Source organism: Stenella coeruleoalba (assembly GCF_951394435.1).
Source record: "Stenella coeruleoalba genome assembly, chromosome: 5".
Classification (NCBI taxonomy): domain Eukaryota; kingdom Metazoa; phylum Chordata; class Mammalia; order Artiodactyla; family Delphinidae; genus Stenella; species Stenella coeruleoalba.
Genome location: NC_137150.1, coordinates 79,736,385 through 79,762,358, shown reverse-complemented (window position 1 = coordinate 79,762,358; position 25,974 = coordinate 79,736,385). Strand labels below are relative to the sequence as shown.

Below are 25,974 nucleotides of genomic sequence, written 5' to 3'. Positions count from 1 at the left end.
AATTCCAAACGGATCACAGACATTTATGTAAAAGCTAAAACTATAAATCTCACTGATGAAAACATAGGAGAAAATATCTGCAACTTTTGGTAGACATTCCTTATGACACTAAAAGCACAAAACATAAAAGAAAAAAATTATAGTGGACTTTTCAAAATTAAAATCTTTTGCTCTTCAAAAGACACCACTAATAAAGTAAAAAGGCAACCCACAAAAAGGCAGAAAATATTTACAATACATATATTTGATAAAAAATGGTATCCAGAATATATAAATAACTCTTACAACTCAATAATAAGACAAACACCCCATTTTTTAAAAATTGGCAATAGAGTCTGAACAAACACTTCTCTAAAGAAATGATACAAATGGCCATTAAGCAAGTGAAGAGATGCTCAACATCACTAGTCATCACGGAAATACAGACTAAAACCACAAGAAACCACTACACATCCATTAGAATGGCCAGAATTTTAAAAGATTGACCACACCACGTCTTGGCAATGATGTGAAACAACTGAAACTCTTACACACTGGTAGTGGGGTAAAAAAAAACAAATGAGGTAACTGCTTTGGAAAACAGTTTGGCAAGTTTCCTTAGAAAGTTAAACATCAACCATTCCACGTAAAATTATTTACCCCAAAAGACTGAAAACGTGTTCACACAAAGACTCATACAAGATTAGTCCCCCAAACTGGAAATAACTCAAATTTTCCTCAATAGGAGAATGGAAAAACAAGTTGTAGTATATCCATGCAAAAGGGTTCCATTCAACAATAAAAAAGCAACAAATCAATGCATGCAACAACATGGCAAAATCATCATGCTGAGTGAAAGAATCTAGACACAGAAGAGTACACACTGTTTGATTCCATTCACAAAAATTCCATAAAATGCAAACCTACACACAGTAGCAGCAAGGAGATCAGTGGTTTCCTGAGGCCAGAGGCAGAAGAAGGGAGGGAGGGATGCAAAATGAGACAGATAATCTTTAGGGGGCAGTAAAAATGTTCCATAGCTTGACAGCAGTGGTGGGTCCATGGATGTCTATACAACTGTCATCGAACTGTGTACTTTAAAATGGATGCAGAGTTTTGTACTCAAACTGTACCTTATCAAAGTGGATTTTTAGAAAAATCATCGATGCCCACTTCGAGGGCCTTTTTTCTGTAGTAAGACGAGTGACCTAGTCATAGGCAACTCACCATCTTACCACCTTCCATGAAATCATGGTTCAATAAAGGCTGTAATTACATCAACCAAACTAAAAAAATAAATGTTTCATTTCCATACCAAAAATACCCTAAGTAAAAGGGATGTAAATTTTTAAAAACCATTTCCCCGTGGGGTGTGGGAAGGAAGCTACAGTTAATAAGGGCTAACTTAGCTTAATGTACTTCTACTGGGGAGTCTAAGGGAAAGGGAAAGAGGAGGGAGAGGATGATGGGAGAGGATCCATTCCAGGAAGTGGAAGATGCAACTTAATTAGAATCTTTGAAAAGACCCTTGAGGCCAAGAGATTGTCAGAGATTCTTGGGGACCTCTGAGAAATACAGAGAACCTGGCAAACCATTAGTGGTTAGTGACTCAAGGCAAATTTGAGAAAAGAAAAACCACAAAGACCTCCCATTTTCAGGATTATTCATTATGACATTTCCCAAACCTTACGAAATTCCCAAATAAGGGCTACACTATGATTCTACATGCTTTATTTGATGTATTCACAATTGTATACCCCCTGTAAAAAAGTGGTTTGTTTTAGTTTGTGCTCAGATGGACACTGTTTTACTGAAACTGAATTTGTCTATCATGCTATCTAGACTTCTAAGGTCTGGCCTGGTCACCAACCACAGAACTAGAACATAGACACAAATGCCTAGATTTCAGGCTCAATACAACACTAATAACCTTTCAATTATTCACATTTATCCATATATTAATGAAACTCCCACAAACTTAACACTTTTTTCCTTCTTACATTTCCCCCATTCTGAGAAGAAAATATTCTCTTTACAAGTCTTCACTTTGTGGGGAGGGAAGCTTTGAGTTTTTTTAAGATTTACTGAGAGTATGTCTCTCTTCTTGGACTTAATTTATCAACATTTATGATGAACCTCACATGATTTTGAGCTTCCACAACAGCCTCTTAGCTGACCTCGCCATCTCCCTCCTGGTCCACTTCCAAACCATCCTCCACTCTGCTGCTAAAGCCAAATTGCTAAAAGAGCAAAGCTGAGCAAGTTATTCCTCCTGAAAACCCTGGATGGCTTCCCACTGCTCACCAGGTAGTCCAGATCCCTGTGCTGGCCCATCTCTGGCCTCTGCTCCCGGGGAACCCTACCCTCCAGGCATGCAGAACTACTCCTCGCTCTCAGACGACTTTATGCCTCTGTTACTCTGCTCATCTACTCTCTCTGCCAGAGGGCTGGCCCTCTCAGGCCCCCTCCCTTCAACATTTCCCCTTACTTCCTGAACTCCTACTCATCACCTAAGATGAAGCTTCTGGACTCATTTCTGACCTCATCTTGAAAACTTGATCATTCCACTTCCCTTGGTTGATGGACTTACAGGTTGTTGTCTACTTTCCCGCCTGTAACTTTGGAATAAAGGAGATTCTATCGACATATTCATTTGCATAAAATGTGATTCCCCATACAACTCACATTCCAATGCGGGTGATGTGCATATTCACAAACCTCCTCACTTATTTGGATATTGCTTTTTATGTCCTTGGATGACTGTTATCTCCTCAACTTAACTATAAGACACAGGAGAGAAATATACATAGTTATTCTAATAGGGACAGGGTGGCTATAAAACACTTAGTTCTAAAACAATTTGCCCAATGAATTTTGTAAAACTGAAAATATAAGGCTGTATTGATGCTTTTGACAATGTTTATTAAACACCTGCTATGTGCCACGCACTGAGCTAGATTTTAAGGCCATAACACTGCACAAAATAATTTATAGATACAGATAATTTTCAGAAACAAAGAACTTTACAACTGAACGGTACGTTAGAGACCACTGAGTCCAGTCCACCCATTTGATGGTAGAGTAAGTATCTTGTCCAAATTCACCCAGCTAGTTAGCTGCAAAGGTAAGATACAAGAAACTGCTCATCTAATGTCTCTTTCCTATCCTTTTCCACCAATTAGAAGGAACTTTGAGTAATAAGACAGATTAAACACTATTTTGGTTTAAGACACTATATAAATCGCACCAATGTTAAATAATATTAACCTATATGTGAAAAGAGGCTTAACACTACATTTTCAGAAAGGAAAGCAGTGACATAAAACAAATCTAAAGGGAAAGAAATAACAGAGACACAAAAGTGGGAGCTGAGATTCATCTAAGTCAGCAGATGACATCTATTTGCACTGGTTAGCACTGCCTGGCATGTGCTACACCACCCCCTGGGGTAATTTACATTTTTTTAAAGCATGTATTTCTAAATTTAGGAAGTTAGGATAATCAGGGTGGAAAAGCCCATCTGTTTGAGTTCACTCCAGCTTCTACAGATTCTGAAATGAAATTTGCGTATTTTCTTGTCTGTTTTGTCTTACCCAGTCTGGAATAGGAGGACATGACAGAAGCATAATTGTAGTAAGGGCAGGGTATCATTCATATATATATATATATATATATATATATATATATATATATATATATATATATGCGCGCACACACACACACACATATATATACACACATATATATATGTGTGTGTGTGTATATATATATATATATATGTGCACACATCTCCACTGTGTTTAAATAATCCTACCACAATTATACAAACACATGCGCTATTTATACACACCTGTGTACACTCATGGTATATGTACAATTTTCTTGTATAATATTTTTTTTTCTTTTTTTTTTTTGGTATGTGGGCCTCTCACTGTTGTGGCCTCTCCCGCTGCGGAGCACAGGCTCCGGACGTGCAGACTCAGCGGCCATGGCTCACGGGCCCAGCCGCTCCGCGGCATGTGGGATCTTTCCGGACCGGGGCACGAACCCGTGTCCCCTGCATCAGCAGGCGGACTCTCAACCACTGCGCCACCAGGGAAGCCCTCTTGTATAATATTTTGTTGAGGTGGTGGTGTGACAGAGACAGAAAGACCCTAGGAAGAGATGATGTTTGATCCTAAAGCGGTTAAAATTAATGTGAACAAGACAGAAAAAGTAACTGAAACATTGCTTGGCTGTATTATTTGCCTTTATTGGAAAGAGCATTAACCTGGGTTCTGGTCCAAACTTTACCACTTAACATTTTACCTCTCTGGGTTTCTTATTATACAACCAGAATATGCCAGAATAGAGGCAAGAGGGGAAGGAAGAAAGAGGTCAGCAACGAAGAGAAACCAGAGACTAAAGGTGTTTTCCGGATATACAGTTCTGGAACTGTACAACAGCTGCAGAAATGTTCACAAAAAGCCACCGTAAGCGTAAGAAGTTTTCCCCTTCTAGTCTGAAATTTGCAACATTAAACGCAGAAGCAAATGGATCAATATTTATTTATATACCTTTTTATTACCCCTAAAACGTATGAGTATATACATTGGAAGTTAAACAAATATTTAGTAAGTACTAAAACAACCTAGAAGTATTTTTAAAATAAACACAATTCAAACGGGACAATTTTACATTTCTAAAGTACAAAAATAAGGTAAAAGGAAAATGAAAAACAAGCATTATCGAGGATGATGTTTATTACCGGTGATAAACATCAGATGTAATTCTTAATAAAGCCCTCAAAAAAGAAGTTTATTTCTCAGTTAGCGAAATAAACATTTCCTGGGTCCATAAACCTTTCCTGAACACCTTCCCACTGTAAGGTACTATGGTATAAGTAATACTAAGCAATGACTGTCTCAGATGAAATTTTTAAAGTTTTTATTACTGTTCTTAGTAACAGGGAGTCACTTAATTAGAAATAAAAACCATACAACTAACGGGAGTCCGTTTCAAATTCTTGTGTAAGATCCAGCTTATCTAACACAACTAACTGCAAGTGTTACGGAGACAGAAACCCAGCACAGGTTGTAACTTCACTAAAGAAACTGATCTATCTGGAGAACATAAACATAAATCCAAAGGTTGTAAAAGCTTTAAAAAGCACTTTTACCATGACTTAAGGAAAATTAAGTTCTTAACATAATTTCTTTCTGTGTCAGTTACATGATTCTTAACCTACCACTACATTATAAGTGAACAAGCATTTCAAGACGACACAAGGACTTAGAGTTACAGACTCTTCCTATGTACCACATGTGTTAGGGCCATCTCTTCATCACTCAGTGGGGTAGGTGTCATGTGCCTCACTTTCCAATGAAGAAAAAGATTCAAAGCCTAAACAATACTCTGACCAAAGAAGAGGAGAAAACATGGAACCACCTGACCATCTAGTCTACCTAGATGGGCTGGGGTGCAGGTGCAAAATTCCTCCAAGAAGCAGGACATAAAAGACAACCAGGAAAAAAGGCTGAGCTGGGAAGGCTAGCAACAGGATGAGCAGCACACGGGAAGAACAGGTACAAACAGTGTAACCGGCTGGACCACAGAGCCAGGCAGGAGGCACAAAAGGTGTCCCGCTGGGCTGCTGGAGCCCCACAGGGAGGGTGGGAGGTGTAGGACCCTCAGGGGTGAGGGTGTAGGGGTCCCTGGAACCAGGGGAATCAGGGAAACCAGGGTGGTGTGCGTCATGTGTTCAAAGCTCTCAAAGTAAAAACAGTCTAGAAATATGTCAGTATAAGCAAATAATGGCGTGAATGTTAGTGACAAAGACGATGGTCATTTATGGTAAATCATTAGTCAAGCTGTCAAACCTAATTCTTTTTTAAATCATCTTTAGAAATCTAAAGGGAAAAGCCAATTTTCACCAGAAGGAAGAGAACATTGTAAATATAGAATTATTGACTATGCAGGAAAATGCTTAGAATGCTGAAGCAAATAGTTCAATGTGTACAGATTACAAGCATAATAGAGCTTCAAATGAGTTGCCATAGCTACAAAAAGATAATTAATTTTGAGGAAACAAAAGAAAAGAGATATCATTGGGGCAGTTTTCAAAGAGCTGAAATAATAAACGTGGCATCCAAATTTAACTCACATTACTTCCTAACAGGAGCTAGCAATGCTCCTTTCCATGTGACCACTTCTGATGTTGTCGCCACACTCAGCCTCCCCAGTCTGCTGTGTCTCGCCTCCCTAGTGCTCGGCTAAATCCTATTCAGATACTGCGAGACTCTGCTAGTTCCCTGCTGTTCCATAAAGTCTCTTTGAAGTCCAGTTGCTCTTACAGCTTGAGCTATGCAATTATCACTTATGATTTATGAAACAAATATCTATTAAGCACTGGCTGTGTACCAGGCACAGTGCCTAAAGGTAAGGAAGGAAGAGGGGGGTTAAACAAAGCAGAGTGTGTAGACTACAGAAAACAGGACGGGCTAACGTCTGAACAACGTTCTATGGAGATAGGGAGGGGAAAAGCCAACTCAGGGAGACCACATGGAAGGTGACATCCAACCTCGGTCTAGAAGCATAAGCCTTATTTTCCAGGCCCAGAAGAAAGAGGAAGAAAGGGGATTTCAAGTTGAAATGACAGTGCTTTCTTTCTCTCCTTTTCCTGAAGCAAGAAGAGGGTAGGTTTTCGATACCAAAAGGAACTAGAGGTGTGACCTTATTTAACTCTTCCTTGTTTATAAAATGGAAATAATGCAACGGTGTGATGAAGATTAATTACATAATGTACATTTGAAGGGCTAGTATCTAGTAGGCATTCAAAAAAATGCTTCCTCCCTTCCCTCCTTGAAAACTGTCAACTCAGTGAATGCTGGAAAGGAGCTGTGCACTTCTATCCTACCACCTGCAGTGTCTAACACAAAGGCCAAGCACAATTTCTTCTTGGTATAATTATTTTTCAGTCATTCCCCTTTGAATGTGAGAACTTATAATTTACCATGCCAACTTATTTGAAATAAATGAAAACAAAGTTCTCAACTCTTTTATGGCTCATGCTGTATTATCCCACAGGCACACCAAACAAATACGTAAGGCACCAACAAAGCAGGAGGGAGAGAGAGGGTGTTTTAAGGTTGATATTTGATATTTCAGAACAAAGATTAAAGCAGTCCTCCTGAAGGAAAAATCAAAACTGTGCTCGACTTGCTGACTCTTGCTTTACAGTTTAGGATTTACTTTGAGCTTCACAGGAAGGGCACCGTAATCTTTGCACGCTTAGGGTTCTAAAGGTCTTTATAAGCCCTGCTCACGCAGCTCATATAAAAGTTCCCCAAATTCTTCTCCAGTTAGGCCCTAGAATGGGGACAAAATCACCAAAAAGTCAGAGCTTAAAACAGAGAATGTGGGCTTCCCTAGTGGCGCAGTGGTTGAGAGTCCGCCTGACGATGCAGGGAACACGGGTTCGTGCCCCGGTCCGGGAAGATCCCACATGCCGCGGAGCGGCTGGGCCCGTGAGCCATGGCCGCTGAGCCTGTGCGTCTGGAGCCTGTGCTCCGCAACGGGAGAGGCCACAACAGTGAGAGGCCCGCGTATCGCAAAAAAAAAAAATAGAGAAAATGTAATCCAGTCACTGACTGTCTGAGCCTGACACAGCACTAGGCACTTTACATATTATCTTACTCTTCCAGGCACTTAACTCCAGGTACTGAAATTCACGCTACTCTCCAACCACACAGTCAACTTTCTCGCTTGGAAACAGGGCTAATATTCATCTAGCTCACAGGCTTGTCTTAAGGATCTTCAAGTAAATGTACCTAAAATGCCTGGGTGATGCATGGCACATGGTGGGTACCAAATAATGGCAGTTATGACCTTAATGGAAATTTGTCATCTAGACTGGAAACTTGGGACACTAAAAGCAGGAGAAATGTGTTGACTTAGAGAGGCATCTAGAAGCGGTGGAGCAGCAGAGCTGGAGCCTGTCAGAGCTGGCACTGGAGGCAGGACGGCTTGGCTTGCCAACCCTTTGGCACATGTGCCCAGAGTCTACTCAACTCCAGTGTTCCAAGCTGTTTAACCACATTCGGTTCGCTGTGGGCACCTCAGTATCGAAGAAGCCTGCCAGATCCAAGTATTTTTTAAAAGCACTCCAAGTGATCAAGCAAATAAAGAGGCTTTTCTGAAAAGATCATTTATTGAGATTCAATAAACCACTGTCATACGGTTCTTGCAACTGTTTACACATTTGCTGCCATGTTGGTACGTCAGCTTCAGTTAAAAACCAGGACAAAGCTCCAGGTGGGTGCATCTGGCTAGAGGAGGACCCTAGATTCTGTGGGATTGGCCATGCATCTAAACCACATGTTACCAAGAGGACAGCAATAAGTAAGTCTGCATTTCTTTGTTAATAAATAAGCATGTGCAAAGAAACAGTCTATTTTCTCTCAAACTGATAGGATCTTCTTACCACTTCTCACCTCCCAACAACCCACCCCAAAACCAGATGTGTAGTGGGGGGTGAGGGGGATAACTCAATTCAGCCCAATCTGGTCATCTAAGGCTGCTCCAATAATTTGAACACCTTCTTTAAGTAATCTCATAGATGTCTCTTTTGGATGGCTCAGATAAATGCTCCATCTTTCAGATTTCTTTCCCCTCGTCCTGCTTTTCTTCAAGATGGTATCTGACGGCATGAAGGACAGAGTCCTCAAACTACCCCAAGGCAGAGAAGAAAGCTAGCCCTCATATCCACACAAAGTCCTCTGGGTCTTTACTGGCCTCTGCTGTGGAGTATCTTAACTCGCTACTCCCAGACTAATAACCAGTAAGTTAAGACTGGTGCTCTGTGGGGATGTTCCTTCCAGTGGTGGTGGTGGTGTTGAATGGGGAACAGTGGTGGCTACGTGCTGGTTCCCATCCTTATTCAGGGGTCCCGGCCATTTGCCTCTGATCTTGAAATCCCTACACACATGGATTTCTTCATTCTAACCTCAGCCCTCTATCACCCGGACACACAAGCACTACTAGGTCTCTTACACACTTCATGCAGGCCCTAGGGAACCGGGAGCGCTGCCTCAGACTCCACCTGCCTTCTGCCACTACCTCCACCACATCACTCCAGCACATGCTGAAAGTGACCAGCTGCAGAGCTGGAAGACCCCAAGAACCATACCACCTAGGGAAATGACATGGCTTGGTCAAAACAAGAATGAGGATTGAGCAGGAGACAACACTGCATTCATATCAGTGTGACAAATTAAATGATAATGAGCTGAACCATGTTTGTCTTTTAGACTAAACTCATGGAGTCCTGAAGACGGAATCCTACACTTTTTCATCTTTCTATCCCCAAATGCCTGGAGCATAATAAGCCCTCCTTTTTTTTGTTTTATTTTTTCCTTAAAAACTGCTGAATAAAGAAAAAACAAAGGTGTTCTGCCTCATCAACTGGGATGAAGACCAGACAGGCAGTGCACAAGGCCATTAACTATCTGGCTCTACCTTCTTGCACCTGACACTTCAACTACCACATATCTGCACTTCAACTTCCTCACATGATTCTGACAACAAGGGTTCCACAATTACTCCTTTTCTGATTCACATAAATCTCCAAGTTGTAACTGCGCTTACAGTTTTACCTATAGTTACATGTGTGTTAAGTTCTTTAAGACCAGGTACCATACTGAATACTCTGTATGACCCACAATGCCTCGTACAGTGGTGTACATAGAGTAGGTTTCTCAACAGTTCATTGGAAAATGAAAAAATATACTTTTAAAAGTTGAGATGTTCTCACCAAGAAAAATACCAAATGTGTACAACACAAAAATTTCTGTGACATCTCTGAAAACCATTTTTGGACCATGGGTTAAAATTCCTGGTACAAAACAAATGTAAGGTGGTGGTGTTATGATGCGAGGTACTCAGCAATATAAAATACTATTATAAGACTAAAATTATTATTTTTAAAGGAGAGTACTATATAATGGTAAAATTAAGATCATGAGAGTCAGAATCTAACCTCAGTTCCAGACGATGAGGATGATATTAATGAAGGAGACGGAGACAATGATGGCAAAGATGGCAGTGGCAACAGAGGAGGAAGAGGGAGATAACAAAAAAGGAGAGAAGAGGGCTTCCCTGGTGGCGCAGTGGTTGAGAGTCCGCCTGCCGATGCAGGGGACACGGGTTCGTGTCCCGGTCCGGGAGGGTCCCACATGCCGTGGAGTGGCTGGGCCCGTGAGCCACGGCCGCTGAGCCTGCGTGTCCGGAGCCTGTGCTCCGCAACGGGAGAGGCCACAACAGTGAGAGGTCCGCGTACCGCAAAAAAAAAAAAAAAGTGGTTACCTTTGGGGAGCAGGGAATGGTAGGATGATTGAGACGGTCTTTTGGGGCTATTGGGTGTGGGCAATGCATGCCACTGCATCTAGATGATGGTTACCTAAGTATATGACTTACGATAATTCACTAAGTAGTACTCAATATTTCTACACTATTTTTGTGTATATTACACTGTCCTGTCACTATTCTCTTTTCTAATAAGTTTAACAAGTTTGAAATATAATCCAAAAAATAACTCTGTATGTCATCGTTCTTCAGTGGACTGAACAACGTATAAATTCTAGAAAGGCAGCAGGAACATGTCAGAAGAAAGTGGGAAGCTACTGTAAACTTAGTTCCATAAAGGAAAAGGCTGAGTAACTACTAAAGATTTTCGGAGTTTGCGGTTGTTATTGCTGTTGATGGAAGGGAGAAATATAATGAAAACAGTGTTTGACAGAAAAGCAACCTGGCAGAGACAAAAGCATGGATCAAAGAGAAGAAAGGTGAAATAAAGACCCGCTAGAAAACTGTCAGAATACTGTAAACTTAAAATGATAAGGATCTAAATTAAGGAAGGTGGTGAGGAAAGAAAGGAGAGCAAGAAATTAAGAACGCTGAGAAGAAACAGTTTAGAGTCGGTGGTGTCAGATGGGATCATGCACTGGTACAGCATGACTGCCACAGTCTCCAAAGTCTGGACAACACCAGAAGCTTGGGCCACACATAAAATCAGTCTGCCTGAGGTTTAATTATAAATATATGCGTGTGTATGTGTGTGTGTACACATATACACACACATCACACACGTATATATACAAACTGCCGCATATAAAATTAGATAACTATGTGTGTGTTTCCATATTAGCAAGCATATATGAAGTAGAAAGGCAAGTAAAGGTTTTGTGAAGTTTAATCTGAATGTGGAAAAGCTGAAGAAGTGCACTCACTGTACCTGGGATAACTACACCACAAGGAGTTAGGGAAAGGGCTCCACTACCCTCTTTCTCAAGTCAAACAGAAAGCTGGCAGGCCGACTTCCACTATGTCAAGAGAATCTGAGATGAGAATTCAAGAGGAAGTGCTCAAGATTGCAAATTATTTTCGTGTTCATGGTCATCATCATCAGTTTATAGAATATTCGTTAGACGTTGACGGAATAAGCAGATTTGATTTATTTCAATGCAGGCAGATGGCTTGGTGGTGGAAATTGTGAAGAGATTTACTGAGCGGCTTCATCAGATCAAGGACATTATGGAATTAAAGGGCTCTAAGAGACCTTACTGGTCCAGCTCCCAGTGGTTCACAACATTGCACTTTCTTATTAATGAGAAAGACAACTCAACCCCCTGGATTCGAAGTAACCAGGGAGGGAGGAGGGAAGAGCACAATTCATTTGTCCAAAGAAGTGCAAATGTTAACACGGAAACTGGAGATATCAAAGGGCAACTGAAACATGTCTTGCTCTGAGGACAGTGAAATCACGAATTAGGAAGAATTAAAAGTCACATTTTCAGGGGCTTCCCTGGTGGCGCAGTGGTTGAGAGTCCGCCTGCCGATGCAGGGGACATGGGTTCGTGACCCGGTCCGGGAAGATCCCACATGCCGCAGAGCGGCTGGGCCCATGAGCCATGACCGCTGAGCTTGCGCGTCCGGAGCCTGTGCTCCACAATGGGAGAGGCCACAACAGTGAGAGGCCCGTGTAAAAAAGTCACATTTTCAGAAAATATTTTCATGAAAATGAATCATATTTAAGTTTCTATAACTATTTTGGAGTACAAACCTCAAGAACCTTTTCTACTAGTGTGTTTTAGTTTCAGGAAAAATTTAATGATCTGAAGACAAACCATACTTACCAAGAAAACACAGTAGGCAGTGAGTTTATGAATCTCAGAATTAATTTGAAAGTTCCGCTAATGTGACTAACTGTCCATTTGGGAGACCACCTAGCTTTGTATAAAAACATTCTCTTTCATGAAAATGCACAAAGAACAGCTGGGAAACACTATCAATGACATACGTCAGAATTAAGATGTGCCCAACCACATCTCTCCAAAGCTTTTATCACTACCTCCCTGACTAAAACTCATTGTTTTTTAAAAGCTCACAGGCTTTTCACCTTTAATCAACAGCAGTACGACTAAAATGTCTATATTCATCATGTAACCCAGTATAGATAAATTTTCACACCTATGCCTGGCTTAGACCAAGAAAAGTCATTATGAGATAAAAGCAGAGAAAGGTCCTAAAAATCAATTTAAAGGATGAAGATACAGTGATTGTGGTAAAAAGTTTTTCTGTCACATTTAAAGCCTGTTCACAACTGACCCTCTCCTGACACATATGATACCTATCTATGCTATAAAGGATTTAAGAAAATAAAGATGTATGTACATAGCCCGAGCCAAAGTGAACAGAAATTAATTTTAAAATATAATTCTTTATATTTGAAACCACTTTTTATAAAGTTTCTACAACAGATGAAGATGGTTTTAATTCCCAGAACAGATATCACCATAAAGTCTCATTATATTGATGGGGGAGAGGGAGAAGAAAGTCATATAACTATTTTAGGAAAAGTTTTAAAAATATGTTAACACCAGTCATATATTATCTCCAGCTTATTTTATTGCCAATATTCTCAATACTTGGAAGCCAAGTTAAAGAATCATGAGATCACAGAGCTGGAAAAGAAGAGATTACCCTACCTAATCCCTCATTTTGCAGATGAAAGCAGGCCTGTAGAGCTGTATCATGCGTCCCAGGTCACACCTCCATTGACAACCCTGGATAGAACTCTTGCCTCCTGACTCAAGTTGGGGCTTAGCAATACTTTTAACAGTAACTATTACTAACCAAGCATTTTCTATATGCCAGGCACTATGCTAGACAGTTGAGAGATGTGTCATTTCATTTAATTTAGTACTTCTCAATGCACTGATACAAGATAATCAGACTCAAGCTCAGGACATCATAACACTCCCAAAGTCATAGAACAAATAAATAAGTCAGGAACTCAAACCCAACCTGTCTGACTATACAAACCCATGAACTTTTACACAATGCTCGTCTCCCCCCAAATTCTAAATGTGTACATCCAAAAAATTCCATTTTGGGCAACCCAGACTACAAAAATACCTACACAAATTTATAGGTTATATGTACAAAGATGTTTACTACGTCATTAATATCAAGAAATCAGAAACAACATAAATATCCAATAATGGGGAAACAGCTAAATAAATTACAGTATATACATGCTGTGAAATACTAAATGGTCACTAAAAAGAATGAGGTAGATCCATGTAACAGATGTGGTAAGATACCCATATTAAATTGTTATTTTTTTTTGTTTTTTTGTGTGTTTTTTTGCGGTACGCGGATCTCTCACTGTTGTGGCCTCTCCCGTTGTGGAGCACAGGCTCCGGACGCGCAGGCTCAGCGGCCATGGCTCACGGGCCCAGCCGCTCCGCCGCATGCGGGATCTTCCCGGACCGGGGCACGAACCCGTGTCCCCTGCATCGGCAGGCGGACTCTCAACCACTGCGCCACCAGGGAAGCCCTAAATTGTTACGTTTTAAAAATAAGTTGCAGAACAGTATTTATGGCATTATTTATTTTTAAAAAAAATTACATGTGCATGCAGGCTTTGTTTGTGGTTACAGAAAGGTCCAGAACAATGCATAGTAAAAGCAGAGAATTCGGTGGGTGGAGGTGGGTTTGAGTCAATTCTTAAACACTTCTGCATTGTCTGAATTTTTAGGATATGTTACTTTTATAATTTAAAAAATTATCATACAAAAATAAAGAATTTTAAATGTTTATTTTCATGCATTCTCCATTTAATGCCATCCCCCATAACATAGAATAATTGTGTGGCTATTTGTCTCTAAAACACTTTTTTAAAAAAAAGAAACTAACATCCCATCACAGTACACCAGCATTTCAAGTCTAGTCCACAGACCCACGGGGGTCTCCCAGATCCTGACAGAAAGTCCATGAGGTAAAAGCTTTTTTCTTAATAATGGTAAAGTGTTATCTGCCTCTTTGCCTGAGTTAACATTTGCACGGATGGTGCAGAAGCAGTGGTGGGTAAAACTGCTGGTGCCTTGGCACAAGTCAAGCCACTGTCACGAAACCGTGGGAGAAGTTATTGTAGTCATCACCATCACGCACTCACAGTTAAGAAAGGAAAACCAGTTTTAAAAAAATGTCTTTGTGAAGCAACAACAGCAGTTTCATTACATCTTGACCTTTTCTAATATTCTGTGTGACCGAATGGGCAGAATGAAACATGAATCTCATATGTGGCTACCAGAGCCAAATGGTGTCCCAAGGAGAAGCGCTGGGGCAGCTGCTGGAGCTCAAGGCTAACTCAACTATTCGCTTTTTCCATGGATCAGGGCTTGTACTTGAAAGAACAACTGACAGACTAATCATCCAGACTTAGGTACCTGGATGACATTTTCTCAAAATTGAACAAAGTAAGACTCTCACTTCAAGGGAAATAACTGATAACTGTTTGTTGCCAAAGATAAAATTTGAGTAAATAGTAAAATTTGGAAAGCTTGAATCTGCCATTGTGAGCTTAATGGCTTCCCAATACTTAAAGGCTGTTCTGGTGAGATCAATGGTGATATTAACATGTGATTATTTTTTTACATTTTATAAAATGTAATACATGTCAACATTTGTAAGGTCTGCATAAGTGAACCAATATTTTCCAAATATTATTATTCAACCGAATAATTATTCAACTGAATAATCAATGAATAATGTTACCAAAAAATCACACATGAGTAAAAGATCCATTTAAAGTACAATATTTAATATTTATTAAAGTGGACTTTAATATAATGGAGTAAGAAATGTTTATTGATATGGTTTCTGATTCTTCATTGCAACCAGTCTTTAAGTTACTACCACTTAAAGTGTTTTGGTAGAATATCAAAGAATAACCAAAATTATCTAAAAATGCTATCAAAATACTCCTTCCTTTTCCAAATACATAGTTGTGTGAGGCTAGATATTCTTCATATAGTTCAACCAAACGAAGACAACACTTCATAATAAACTGAATACAGAAGCAGATAGGAGAATCCAGCTGTCTTCTAATGAGCCAGACATTTAAGAGTTTTCCAAAAATGTAAAACAATGCCACTCTTCTTGCTCATATTTTTTGGTTTTGGAAAAATTCTTACTTGTCATAGAAATATACTACGTCAACATATAATGGATATATTACTGTTGTTTTTAAATTGATTAATACATATTTTTAAATTTTCTCATTTTTAGTTTCCAATATGGTAAATATTGATAGACATACCCACATAAACAAAAGCTCTTCTGGTCCTCTATAATCATTAAGGTCCCAATAATCTTTAACACCAAAAAGTTTGAGAATCTTTGCAGTGTACTGTTAACACATTTTTCATGTGTTTTTCTTACTGCCTTAAGTCTTGGCCAACAAGTGCAAGTACAGCAATCTGTACTTATACGTGGGCAGTACGCATAAGTGAAATGTACTACAAACTTTCTCAACCAATGAAAGCATAAAATGTTAGCCTGATTTGAATATGTTCTGCAACAAGCGATGTTCACTACACTTCAGCCTCTCTTTTTGCCATGTATTTTGTGTTCTGGCAAATGAACTTGACCAACGGGGGCTGTTAAAAGTTGTATAACTGATAGTGATGGGCATGGTCCAAAGAAACAAAGATTAGTATAATGATACTTAAAATTGATGATACTTAAATGATGATGCGAAAGACCCCGAATAGCCAAAGCAATCTTGAGAAAGAAAAATGGAGCTGCAGGATCAGCCTCCTGGACTTGACTTCAGACTATAATACAAAGCTACAGTAATCAAGACAGTATGGTACTGGCACAAAAACAGAAACATAGATCAATGGAACAGGATAGAAAGCCCAGAGGAAAACGCACACACATATGGTAATCTTATTTTTGATAAAGGAGGCAAGAATATACAATGGAGAAAAGAAAGCCTCTTCAATAAGTGGTGCTGGGAAAACTGGACAGCTACATGTAAAAGAATGACATTAGAACACTCCCTAACACCATACACAAAAATAAACTCAAAACGGATTAAAGACCTAAATGTAAGGCTAGACACGATCAAACTCTTAGGGGAAAACATAGGCAGAACACTCTATGACATAAATCACAGCAAGATCCTTTTTGACCCGTCTCCTAGAGAAATGGAAATAAAAACAAAAATAAACAAATGACCCGTCTCCTAGAGAAATGGAAATAAAAACAAAAACAGACCTAATGAAACTTCAAAGCTTTTGCACAGCAAAGGAAAATATAAACAAGACAAAAAGACAACTCTCAGAATGGGAGAAAATATTTGCAAATGAAGCAACTGACAAAGGATTAATCTCCAAAATTTAAAAGCAGCTCATGCAGCTCAATATCAAGAAAACAAACAACCCAATCCAAAAATGGGTAGAAGACCTAAATAGACATTTCTCCAAAGAAGATATATGATTGCCAACAAACACATGAAAGGATGCTCAACATCACTAATCATTAGAGAAATGCAAATCAAAACTACAATGAGGTTATCACCTCACACCAGTCAGAATGGCCATCATCCAAAAATCTACAAACAATAAATGCTGAAGAGGGTGTGGAGAAAAAGGAAACCCTCTTGTACTGTTGGTGGGAATGTAAATTGATACAGCCACTATGGAGAACAGTATGGAGGTTCCTTAAAAAACCAAAAATAGAACTACCATACGACCCAGCAATCCCACTACTGGGCATATACCCTGAGAAAGCCATCATTCAAAAAGAGTCATGTACCACAATGTTCATTGCAGCACTATTTACAATAGCCAGGACATGGAAGCAACCTAAGTGTCCACCGACAGATGAATGGATAAAGAACACGTGGCACATATATACAATGGAATATTACTCAGCCATAAAAAGAAACGAAGTTGAGTTATTTTTAGTGAGGTGAGTGGACCTAGAGTCTGTCATACAGAGTGAAGTAAGTCAGAAAGAGAAAAACAAATACTGTATGCTAACACACATATATGGAATCTAAAAAAAAAAAAAATGGTTCTGAAGAACCTAGGGGCAGGACAGGAGTAAAGACATAAGATGTAGAGAATGGACTTGAGGACATGGTGAGAGGGAAGGGTAAGCTGGGACGAAGTGAGAGAGTGGCATGGACATATATACACTACCAAATGTAAAATAGATAGCTAGTGGGAAGCAGCCGCATAGCACAGGGAGATCAGCTCGGTGCTTTGTGACCACCTAGAGGGGTGGGATAGGGAGGATGGGAGGAAGATGCAAGAGGGAGAAGATATGGGGATATATGTATATGTATAGCTGATTCACTTTGTTATAAAGCAGAAACTAATACACCATTGTAAAGCAATTATACCCCAATAAAGATGTTAAAAAAAGTAGAAATAAATGATGATGATACTTAAGGCATCTTGCAAGCACACTGTTGAGGATGCAGTTATGATTAGTAGAAGACTTTGGACATTTTGAGAGCTATAAAACATCACTGCAGACTGAGAGCATGGTCCATAAAGGAATGAATCACAGCTGGAAGAAACTATGGCTGGAAATACATAGCCTTCAAAGGACGGAAAGGGAATGGGCGGGGAAGACAACTAGCAATCTCCACCAGGAGGAGGTTATAACGCCTCCCACATGAGGCTGACTGAGTTAATGCTCCTTTTTCTAAAAAAGCTTCTCTAGTACTTTATACACATGATGTGGGGAGGGGGAGAGAGGGCTTAGACCACATGAGGAGTAATTTTAATTAATTATCTCCATTCTTGGGAGACTAGTTCTAACACACAGGCCCTCAGGACGAAGAATACCAGTGACGTAAATGGGAAACTTCGAGGTTCTAAATGGATTCCTAAAAGTCTAACATCATTCTTCACTACGTGGAGCAAAACCTTCAGAAATTCCTTAAGAAAAAACTGTCTCAAATTGGACAACTTCAAAGTTTTAGGATTAAAGATAAGCTAAGAATCAATTTTAAAAGATATGTGAATACAGCACTTCTAAATAAACTTCTAAAATCATAGAATTTGAAAAGACTATGAAAATAGAACTCTAGCACCTCTATTCCACAAAACATACAGCAAGGTTTAAAGATTAGTTAAAGCTGATAGCCAAACCAAATCCTTAAGGAAAATTTTAATGAAATTCTCTTTTCCTTTAAAAGAAAAAGAAAGCATTCTTTTCAGGTACTCCAAGCACATGGGAGTACCACCTGCTTTTGTAACCACTCACTCATTCAGTCACAATTATCTACTGAGCGTTTATTCTGTGCCAGGCATGGTACTGTCTTTTAGGGAAAATGTACACACATACATACATATATATATACACACCCATAATTATATCATAAAATTAACCTCATGGAACAAGGGAAAACTGTTAGCATAGAACTATGTCCACACTCTCATACACCCCCACCAATTCTAGCTTCTAAGGGGATTTCTGGTTCTGTCTGGTTGGCTGCAGGGTTTGTTTTTTTTAATGTCAATCCTGGAATAGGTAGAGCTGAATAAATGAAAGGAGCTATGACTGGCTAGATTTATTTACCTAGGAAGAATCTGATGCTACTAAAAGAACATAACATTCTCCAAAACGGAAGGGGAGGATGAGGAGAGAAAAGAATCAACATTAATGAGAAAACAGGAGTGAGAGAACAGATTTTACATGAGCTACTGCTGCGAACAGGGAGACTTTGGGCAAAGGTGGATAAAGCTCAAACTCTAAATCTGAACATTTCTTAAGTTTCCACTGGTGTGATCTTCAACAGACTTTGATGGAATTTTAAATTTCTTTTCATTTTTTAAAAAAATTTGGATTAATGAGTCTTTTAAGAATGGCCCAGAAGCAGGCCCATTACATTAGAGTGACATTCACAATGTCAAATTGTGTTATTACATAGTTGTGACCCTCCATGAAAAAACAATATTGAATTTCCAATCCCACAAACCTATTATATTTTAACCATCTATCCCAAACCTAAATCCTGATCCACTATCGTTATTAGCCATTAATGCTAACCTAATTCTCTGAAGATTCTTCCAAAAAACGTTCTGTGGTACAAGAATTTCCTGAACTCAGCTCTTCTGGAATCTCAACTTCTTTACCCACAATGCTTTTCTAAATAAAAGTGTGCATCTAACCTTGTCAGTTTGTTACCTCTCCCAAGATGAAAATGATAACTGAAGAGAAACCAGTAAGTAGACAACTTCTAAGAATTTTTTATTGAATAGACTTCTTGTTCACATTGGCAAATTGCATTGGTTTAATACTGTTGTATAAAAATAAAAAATTAATGATATTTATGAAAATGTGACCTTCCTATAACACGAGTGAGGCAGAGCCACACCATATAGCACCTATGTAGTACCCAATAACGGTAATGATGAACTGGTATCAGATCAATGACTGAGCCTATCATTTGTAAAATTAGGAAACACTGACTGACTTCACATTTCTGAAATTTTAAAACCATCACAGAGGCAAACTACCACTACAGTCTCTTTCTTACATGGTAGGAAACCAGGTACAGAGGAAATCAATTACCCAAAGTTTAACAGGAAGAAATCCTTCCAGTTTAGTAAGATCAGCTTAATAAGTAAACTAATTAACTTTCCATTTTTAAGACCAAAATCAGCTCAAATCAGATGGCGTTTTGAATATCACCCAAGAACAGACAGCGTCTCTTAAACTAGCTTCTCTCAAAGTACGATCAAGGGAGGATTTCAGAGCCTCCAGATGGTCTAAGGCTGCCCTCAAAACACAGCGTTTAGATGTGTAAGTGCCAGGGAGTCCTCATCAAACAAAGGAGGAAGAAATTGAGGGGACAGGGTTCACTTGAGGTCATCAGACTACTAGAAAGTCAGCAATCCTACCTCAAACTGCCTAACATGTAAACTGGTACCACTGGTGTAGATAACAATAGATTCAGAATCCCTATTCTAAATAGTCCAGTTCTAGATGAGAAATTAGGGGAACGCCACAATTTTCCCAACTTTCAATCCCACACCAGTGTTCTGTATAACTCAGAGCAACTAGAGAATCTTGTGTACCAGCACATCACCTTGTTTGACACTAAATCACATGGCTTAAGTATAAAGATTCAAATGAGAATTTTCAATATAAATGCTTCCACTATCGAAGTATGAAAACACATGTGAAAATGTGCCACATACTGTTACTGTGGGGAGAAGTCTTTACCCACTGCATCATTACCTTGGGTCTGACAACAGTTCTAAGCATAACATTTTTAAAGCGCTTGGTGATTTAATATTTAAATTGCTTCCTGAGTAGTCCATGTTGAATACTGAACTTAATTTCTCTAAAATTTTCATCCAGTGGCTGTCACCGTTCATGTAGGTCAAACTACAAATTTTTATAAGAAGTGACTCCTTCCAAAGCAGTTCCGTAATTCAAGTTAGATGTAAGAAATGGGAGTTTACAATAAATTCTTGCTAATGCTAACAATCGGAGCTCATAATTCTTTTCATTTTATGTCATCTTTATATATTTTTCTCAGATTCTGGAAGGTTACCTGCTATTTCAAGGAATCAGAAGTAATACAAGAAATGCATTAGATATATCTAACCCACTGGTAGAACTATACAGAAGTCAACTTTTCAATTCAAATTCCCTTTGAAGTTACTCCACAGAGATTTAAACAGAAATAAAAACAGAAATTTCTTGACAACCATTTTCTCTCAAAAATGTAAGAGCCTATTTCTACCTTTGGTGCATTCTCCCATTGTACCGGCCACTACTATAATGGTTTTTTATCTAGCATCCATTTCCCTTTTCTCCCTTCATGATGGACCCAACTTTGTTCCACCCGATATCCACTCTTCCCCTCATTCCACATTGCAAGTCCTAGGAATGGGCCTTAGTTCATTCACTCCAACTTTACCATTGACTGGTTCAAGAACTTAACACAGTCAGGACATGGTACCCTCCTGGAAACTGTTATGCTGGGCACTCAACAGCTGTTCATCCTCATCCCCTCCCCATCTTATGGAAACAGTATCAGTGGCCTACCCATGGCCCACTGAATAAAGTCCAAACTCAGTATTCAACGTTCTCTACCATCCTTTTACTACCTTTTTAGCCCTTTCTGCCTCGCATATACATCTCCTGCTCCAGCAGCTACAAGCCTGGCCTTTCCAGAATATGCCCCTGCACTTTCCACTTCATATCCTACAGCCAGGCTGTTCCTTTGGCTAGGAAAGCCAAACACTCTCACCTCAGCCAATTCAAATTCTACTCATTCAAAGTCCAGATCAAAAGGAAACTTTTCCACGAAGTCTCCCTTGATATCACGAACAAAAAATGGCACTCATCATATACTCCTTGTATCATAAATCACTTGTGCATGCTTACAGTTTGTTTTAAAACTGCGAGCTCCTTACAGGCTGTGGACAAACTCTCGTGCATCTTTGTCTTCCACCACCATCCTGCCCCACCAGACACCCAAGTGCCCAGAGTGGGAGCTCAGTAAACACTTGCTGAACAAATGAACACTTTTTTTGAGGGTGAAAAGTGCCTCTACAGAATAGATTACCACGAAGGCTGAAATGTCCTTGGAAGTCTTTAAAAACATCCTAGTATGGTTTAGGAATAGTTCTGCTGAAGGAAAAGAAACACATCAGATGACCTTGTAAGGCTGATTCTGCAAATTTCATCAACTCTTTAAAAGTATTGCCTAACAATTCAAAAACAAACCGTACACAAATGCTATTTACAAGAAGAGGGTGGCATTTATTGTAATATACAAAGGTTAACAACCCAATTTTTTACCAAAAATTTCAGTTGTTCTTATAGTAATATTTATAATAATTTCAGTTATGTCCGAGGGATTATTTAAAAGCCCATTTACTCTATCTTATTTCATACCTAAAGGAAGGACAGAGAAAAATGTTGGCCCTCTCAAAGCAGTAACCAGACAAAATTAATTTAGAAGCACAAGTTTACATAATGCACATACTGATGTCACTTTATTATCTACACATCATCACTAAATATATACCTAATGAAGTCCAGAGAAGTTATCTGTAATTTTGATTATTTCCTTCTATTACTCCTATGGACCCCTTAAATTGAATTTGTACAATTTAAGTCGGCTAAAATTAGGTTACTTCAAGATCTATGGGTACACTATCAGTGCAACTAAAATTATGGGAAACATACTGATATCTCCAGAAAGAAACTGTATTAACCACAATACTCCATAAATCAGTTAACCTGTTTTTTAAATAAAAGCCTTCAGAATGAATCTCAGTAAATCTCAACAATCAATTAAATGGAACAGAAAACTTGATTCCATAGGACAGGACACACAAAAAGAAAGGGCAGTGTATAAAATGAAAATCAGGATCTAAATATGACGACTATTCATAGAAAATAAAATATAAGAAAGATTAAGTAGAAATTAGAAAATTAAACTTAAATAGATTTTTTAAAGACAGTTAATAAGAAAATTAAACATATGTTTATTTCTTTTGTTCTTATGTTGCTATGTTCTATGTATTTTTGTAAGTCGATTTAAATCCCTTGGGGAAGAAACTAGACTATAAAAAAATAATAATAAATTCTTGTTTTCTAATCTAGTGTAGCACACCGTAGTTATTTTTTAAAATAAAGATCACATTTTCCGTCATAACCTACATATGCTCGTTAAAGATTTGGGGAAAGCTACAATTTAAAGTTTTCCAAATTATTTAAAAAGCATCTCCAGTTTTCCTGCAGCCGCCTGACAACGGAAACGATTCTAAATCCCGTTTCTCCCTGGACCCAGTAAGTAAGGGAGTTCGTTGTCTAAAAGGGGCAAAGAGCGGGGTGGGAGTCAGAGCCGTGTTCAGGACCGGCGGTAACCGGGTGGCGGGTATAGTTACCTCTGGATCGTAACACCTGAGCAGTGCGGGGGCCGCGGACCGAGGCAGAGGGCGCCGGCTGGGCAGCAGCCGCCGCGTGGGCGCGGGAGCCTCGGCCGACAGCAACGAATATGGCCCCCGAGAAAGTTGGGCTCCGAAGACCGGCCCTGGCGAGAAAGCTGTCTGCGTCGCGGAAAGCCTCCCCCGGCCCACCGGCCCCGCCAGGCCCCACCGGGAGGGGAGGGGAGGGGAGGGCTACTCACCGTGCAGAGAGAGGAGCAGCAAAGGCGCCAGAGGGGAGCCCCGACAAGTCATTCCGGGGCCGCGGGGAGCGCGCCCGCCGCCCGCCCGGCTCCTCGTCGCGGCAGCGGAGGAGCGGGCCGGGCTCTCTGAGCTCTCGGGGCAGCCCGGAGCTCCCAGACCCGCCGCCCGGCCGCAGTCCGCCCGGTGGGGCTGGGACGGTGGGAGCCGCAAACGAGGCAAGTGCGGCACCCGCGCCCTCCGGCTCCGCGGAGGCTGAGCTGCGACCAGGTGCGTCCCGGGCTCGCCGGCCTTGCCCCGCGGCTCCACGGCCACCTCGCGCTGCCCCAAGACCCGCCGGCCCCTCGCGCCGCCCGGGGATCCACTCCCCGCAACTCTCGCCCGGCTACTTGGGCGGCAGCCCGGCTGCGGCTCGGCTCCGCGCCGCCCACTCGCCCCGCTTGGTCTCCCCGGCAACCGCGGCTCCAGCGCGACGCCTAGCGGCCCACCAGCTGAGCGAGCGCGTCGCGCAGCTGGCGCGGCCCTGGCCACCTGTGCGCGGGGCCGCCCGCTCCCAGCACACCTCCACGAGCGCTGGGAACCGAAGGCGGGCATCCTCCTCGTCCGCAGCCAGGGCCCTCCCCTGCCCTGAACCACTCCCCAGACCGGCGGTGACAGTCCTGAGCGCCAGAGATCTCCACAAGGCAGTTCACCACAGCTTGCGTCCGAACAGGCAAGATTCTTTTCTATCGCAGTTTTCAGATGATTTCTATTTGGCCGTTTCACTTTCTCTCAATCCTTTCTTCTGGACCCTAAGTAACCCAGAAGAACCTGACTCTAGCAAAATTGAGAATCGATGAGGTTTGTCCTATACCTTTTATTTTTCCGACTACCGTTTCTTCCTTGAAAAGAGCGTAGGGGCTGTAGCATGCCCCTAACTCCCAATTCCTATCAAAGACCACCCTCTCTTGCCCCTTTAGTAAAACTTACAACAACTTACAATATTTAAAATTTTTTCTTTTAAACCTTATCCCTTTCTTAAACTAATTTCAAGTATTTGTTAACTAGTAATGCTTTTATTTTAATGTTAACTAGAGATGCTTTTATTGTGGTGATTGATTACTTTGGTTGGGTTTCTATTTTTTGTTTCTTGCTTGTTTTGGTTGGATGGGAAGAGAGACCTTCATGGCATCTGAAATTATTTTACTTAAATACCTACCTACATCTTTCCTTATAAAACCTAATCTTCATTCCTTTTCCAATGAGGTTGCTGCTCCCTTTCTTTTTTTTTTTTTTTTTTTTTGCGGTACACGGGCCTCTCACTGCTGTGGCCTCTCCCGTTGCGGAGCACAGGCTCCGGACGCGCAGGCTCAGCGGCCATGGCTCACGGGCCCAGCCGCTCCGCGGCATGTTGGATCCTCCCGGACCGGGGCACGAACCCGTGTCCGCTGCATCGGCAGGCGGACTCTCAACCACTGCACCACCAGGGAAGCCGCCTGCTCCCTTTCTTAAAGCCCATAGTCCCATTCTACTTCAGCCTCCCACCCAGTCCTTCTAGATTTGAGGACATATCTCCCCCGGTAATGTCAGACCCTTCTGGTCAATTTCTACAGCAGCATAGATTAGAATTCTTGGAGCCATTCAGAAATTCTGAGCCCCCATCTGGCAGATACAATCCTCCCAGGGCAACTCAGAAATGAAAATGGCACGCACGGGAGAAAGACAAATATATAAAACATCTATACATTTGGACAAAGATTGGGAGACATGGGTAAAAATTAAATTAGTATCAGGATGATGGAATTATGGATGCACTTTTTCTTTTTTGAAAATGTTGCTGTTATAATTTGAAGTTAAAAAAGAAACCACATTAAGAAACATCAACCACCTTTAACAACAATACTCTGAAAAGATAGTTTGATTATGAATTTAAATGCTTCAACTTTGCTGACTACTTCCAATTTGCTATCCCTTACCAGATCTCTAATGGCAAGAAAAGAGTGATATGACAGTATAGAATTTTTGATATTAACAAAAGTTTAATATTTCAAGTATTTCATCACTGGGATCATTCTCATTCTTTTAAATTCCAGAGTAAGGACTAAATATTCTTTTTCTCCAACCAATTCAGTTCCTTCCTTTGTCTTGTACATATTCCTGCTTTCTAACCCAGCCACAAGCAGGGTATAAAAGCAAGTAATATAAGGAGAAAAGCAAGGTGTTACTCCAAGCAGGACTTTGCTTCACTATAATCCCAGATTTAAATAGATAGAATATTGGTTCTATAATTAAATAAATAACCTAATAATCTAGGCTTAAAAGCCTTCATAAAGCAAGTTACCTGATATACTTCTTAGCAAGTCAATTCAGCAAATATTTACTGAGTATCTACACTGTGTAAGGCACTGGGTTGAAGGTTAAACATAAAACATCAGTGTATGATCCTCACCCTTAAATAGCTTCCAATTACACTTGGGATATATCTACAATGTTATGAATCAGCAGAGAAAGAGAGCTGTCC

The 25,974-nt window shown here is 40.3% G+C and overlaps 1 protein-coding gene across 5 annotated transcripts in view; it reads right to left on the bottom strand.

Moving 5' to 3' along the window:
- IGSF11 (immunoglobulin superfamily member 11) overlaps positions 1 to 23,915 on the bottom strand; it is a 135,798-nt gene extending 111,883 nt beyond the window's left edge. Inside the window, exon 1 of one of the 5 annotated variants that reach the window (XM_079921853.1) lies at positions 23,477 to 23,915. In XM_079921853.1, the coding sequence (XP_079777979.1) occupies positions 23,477 to 23,528 (52 nt within the window). In that variant the 5' untranslated portion in view covers positions 23,529 to 23,915. Of the gene's footprint in view, positions 1 to 21,723; positions 23,455 to 23,476 lie in introns of those variants that run through there. The other 4 variants (XM_079921852.1, XM_079921851.1, XM_079921859.1 and 1 more) reach the window with 4 other exon arrangements.
- Between the last annotated feature and the right edge of the window lie 2,059 nt (positions 23,916 to 25,974).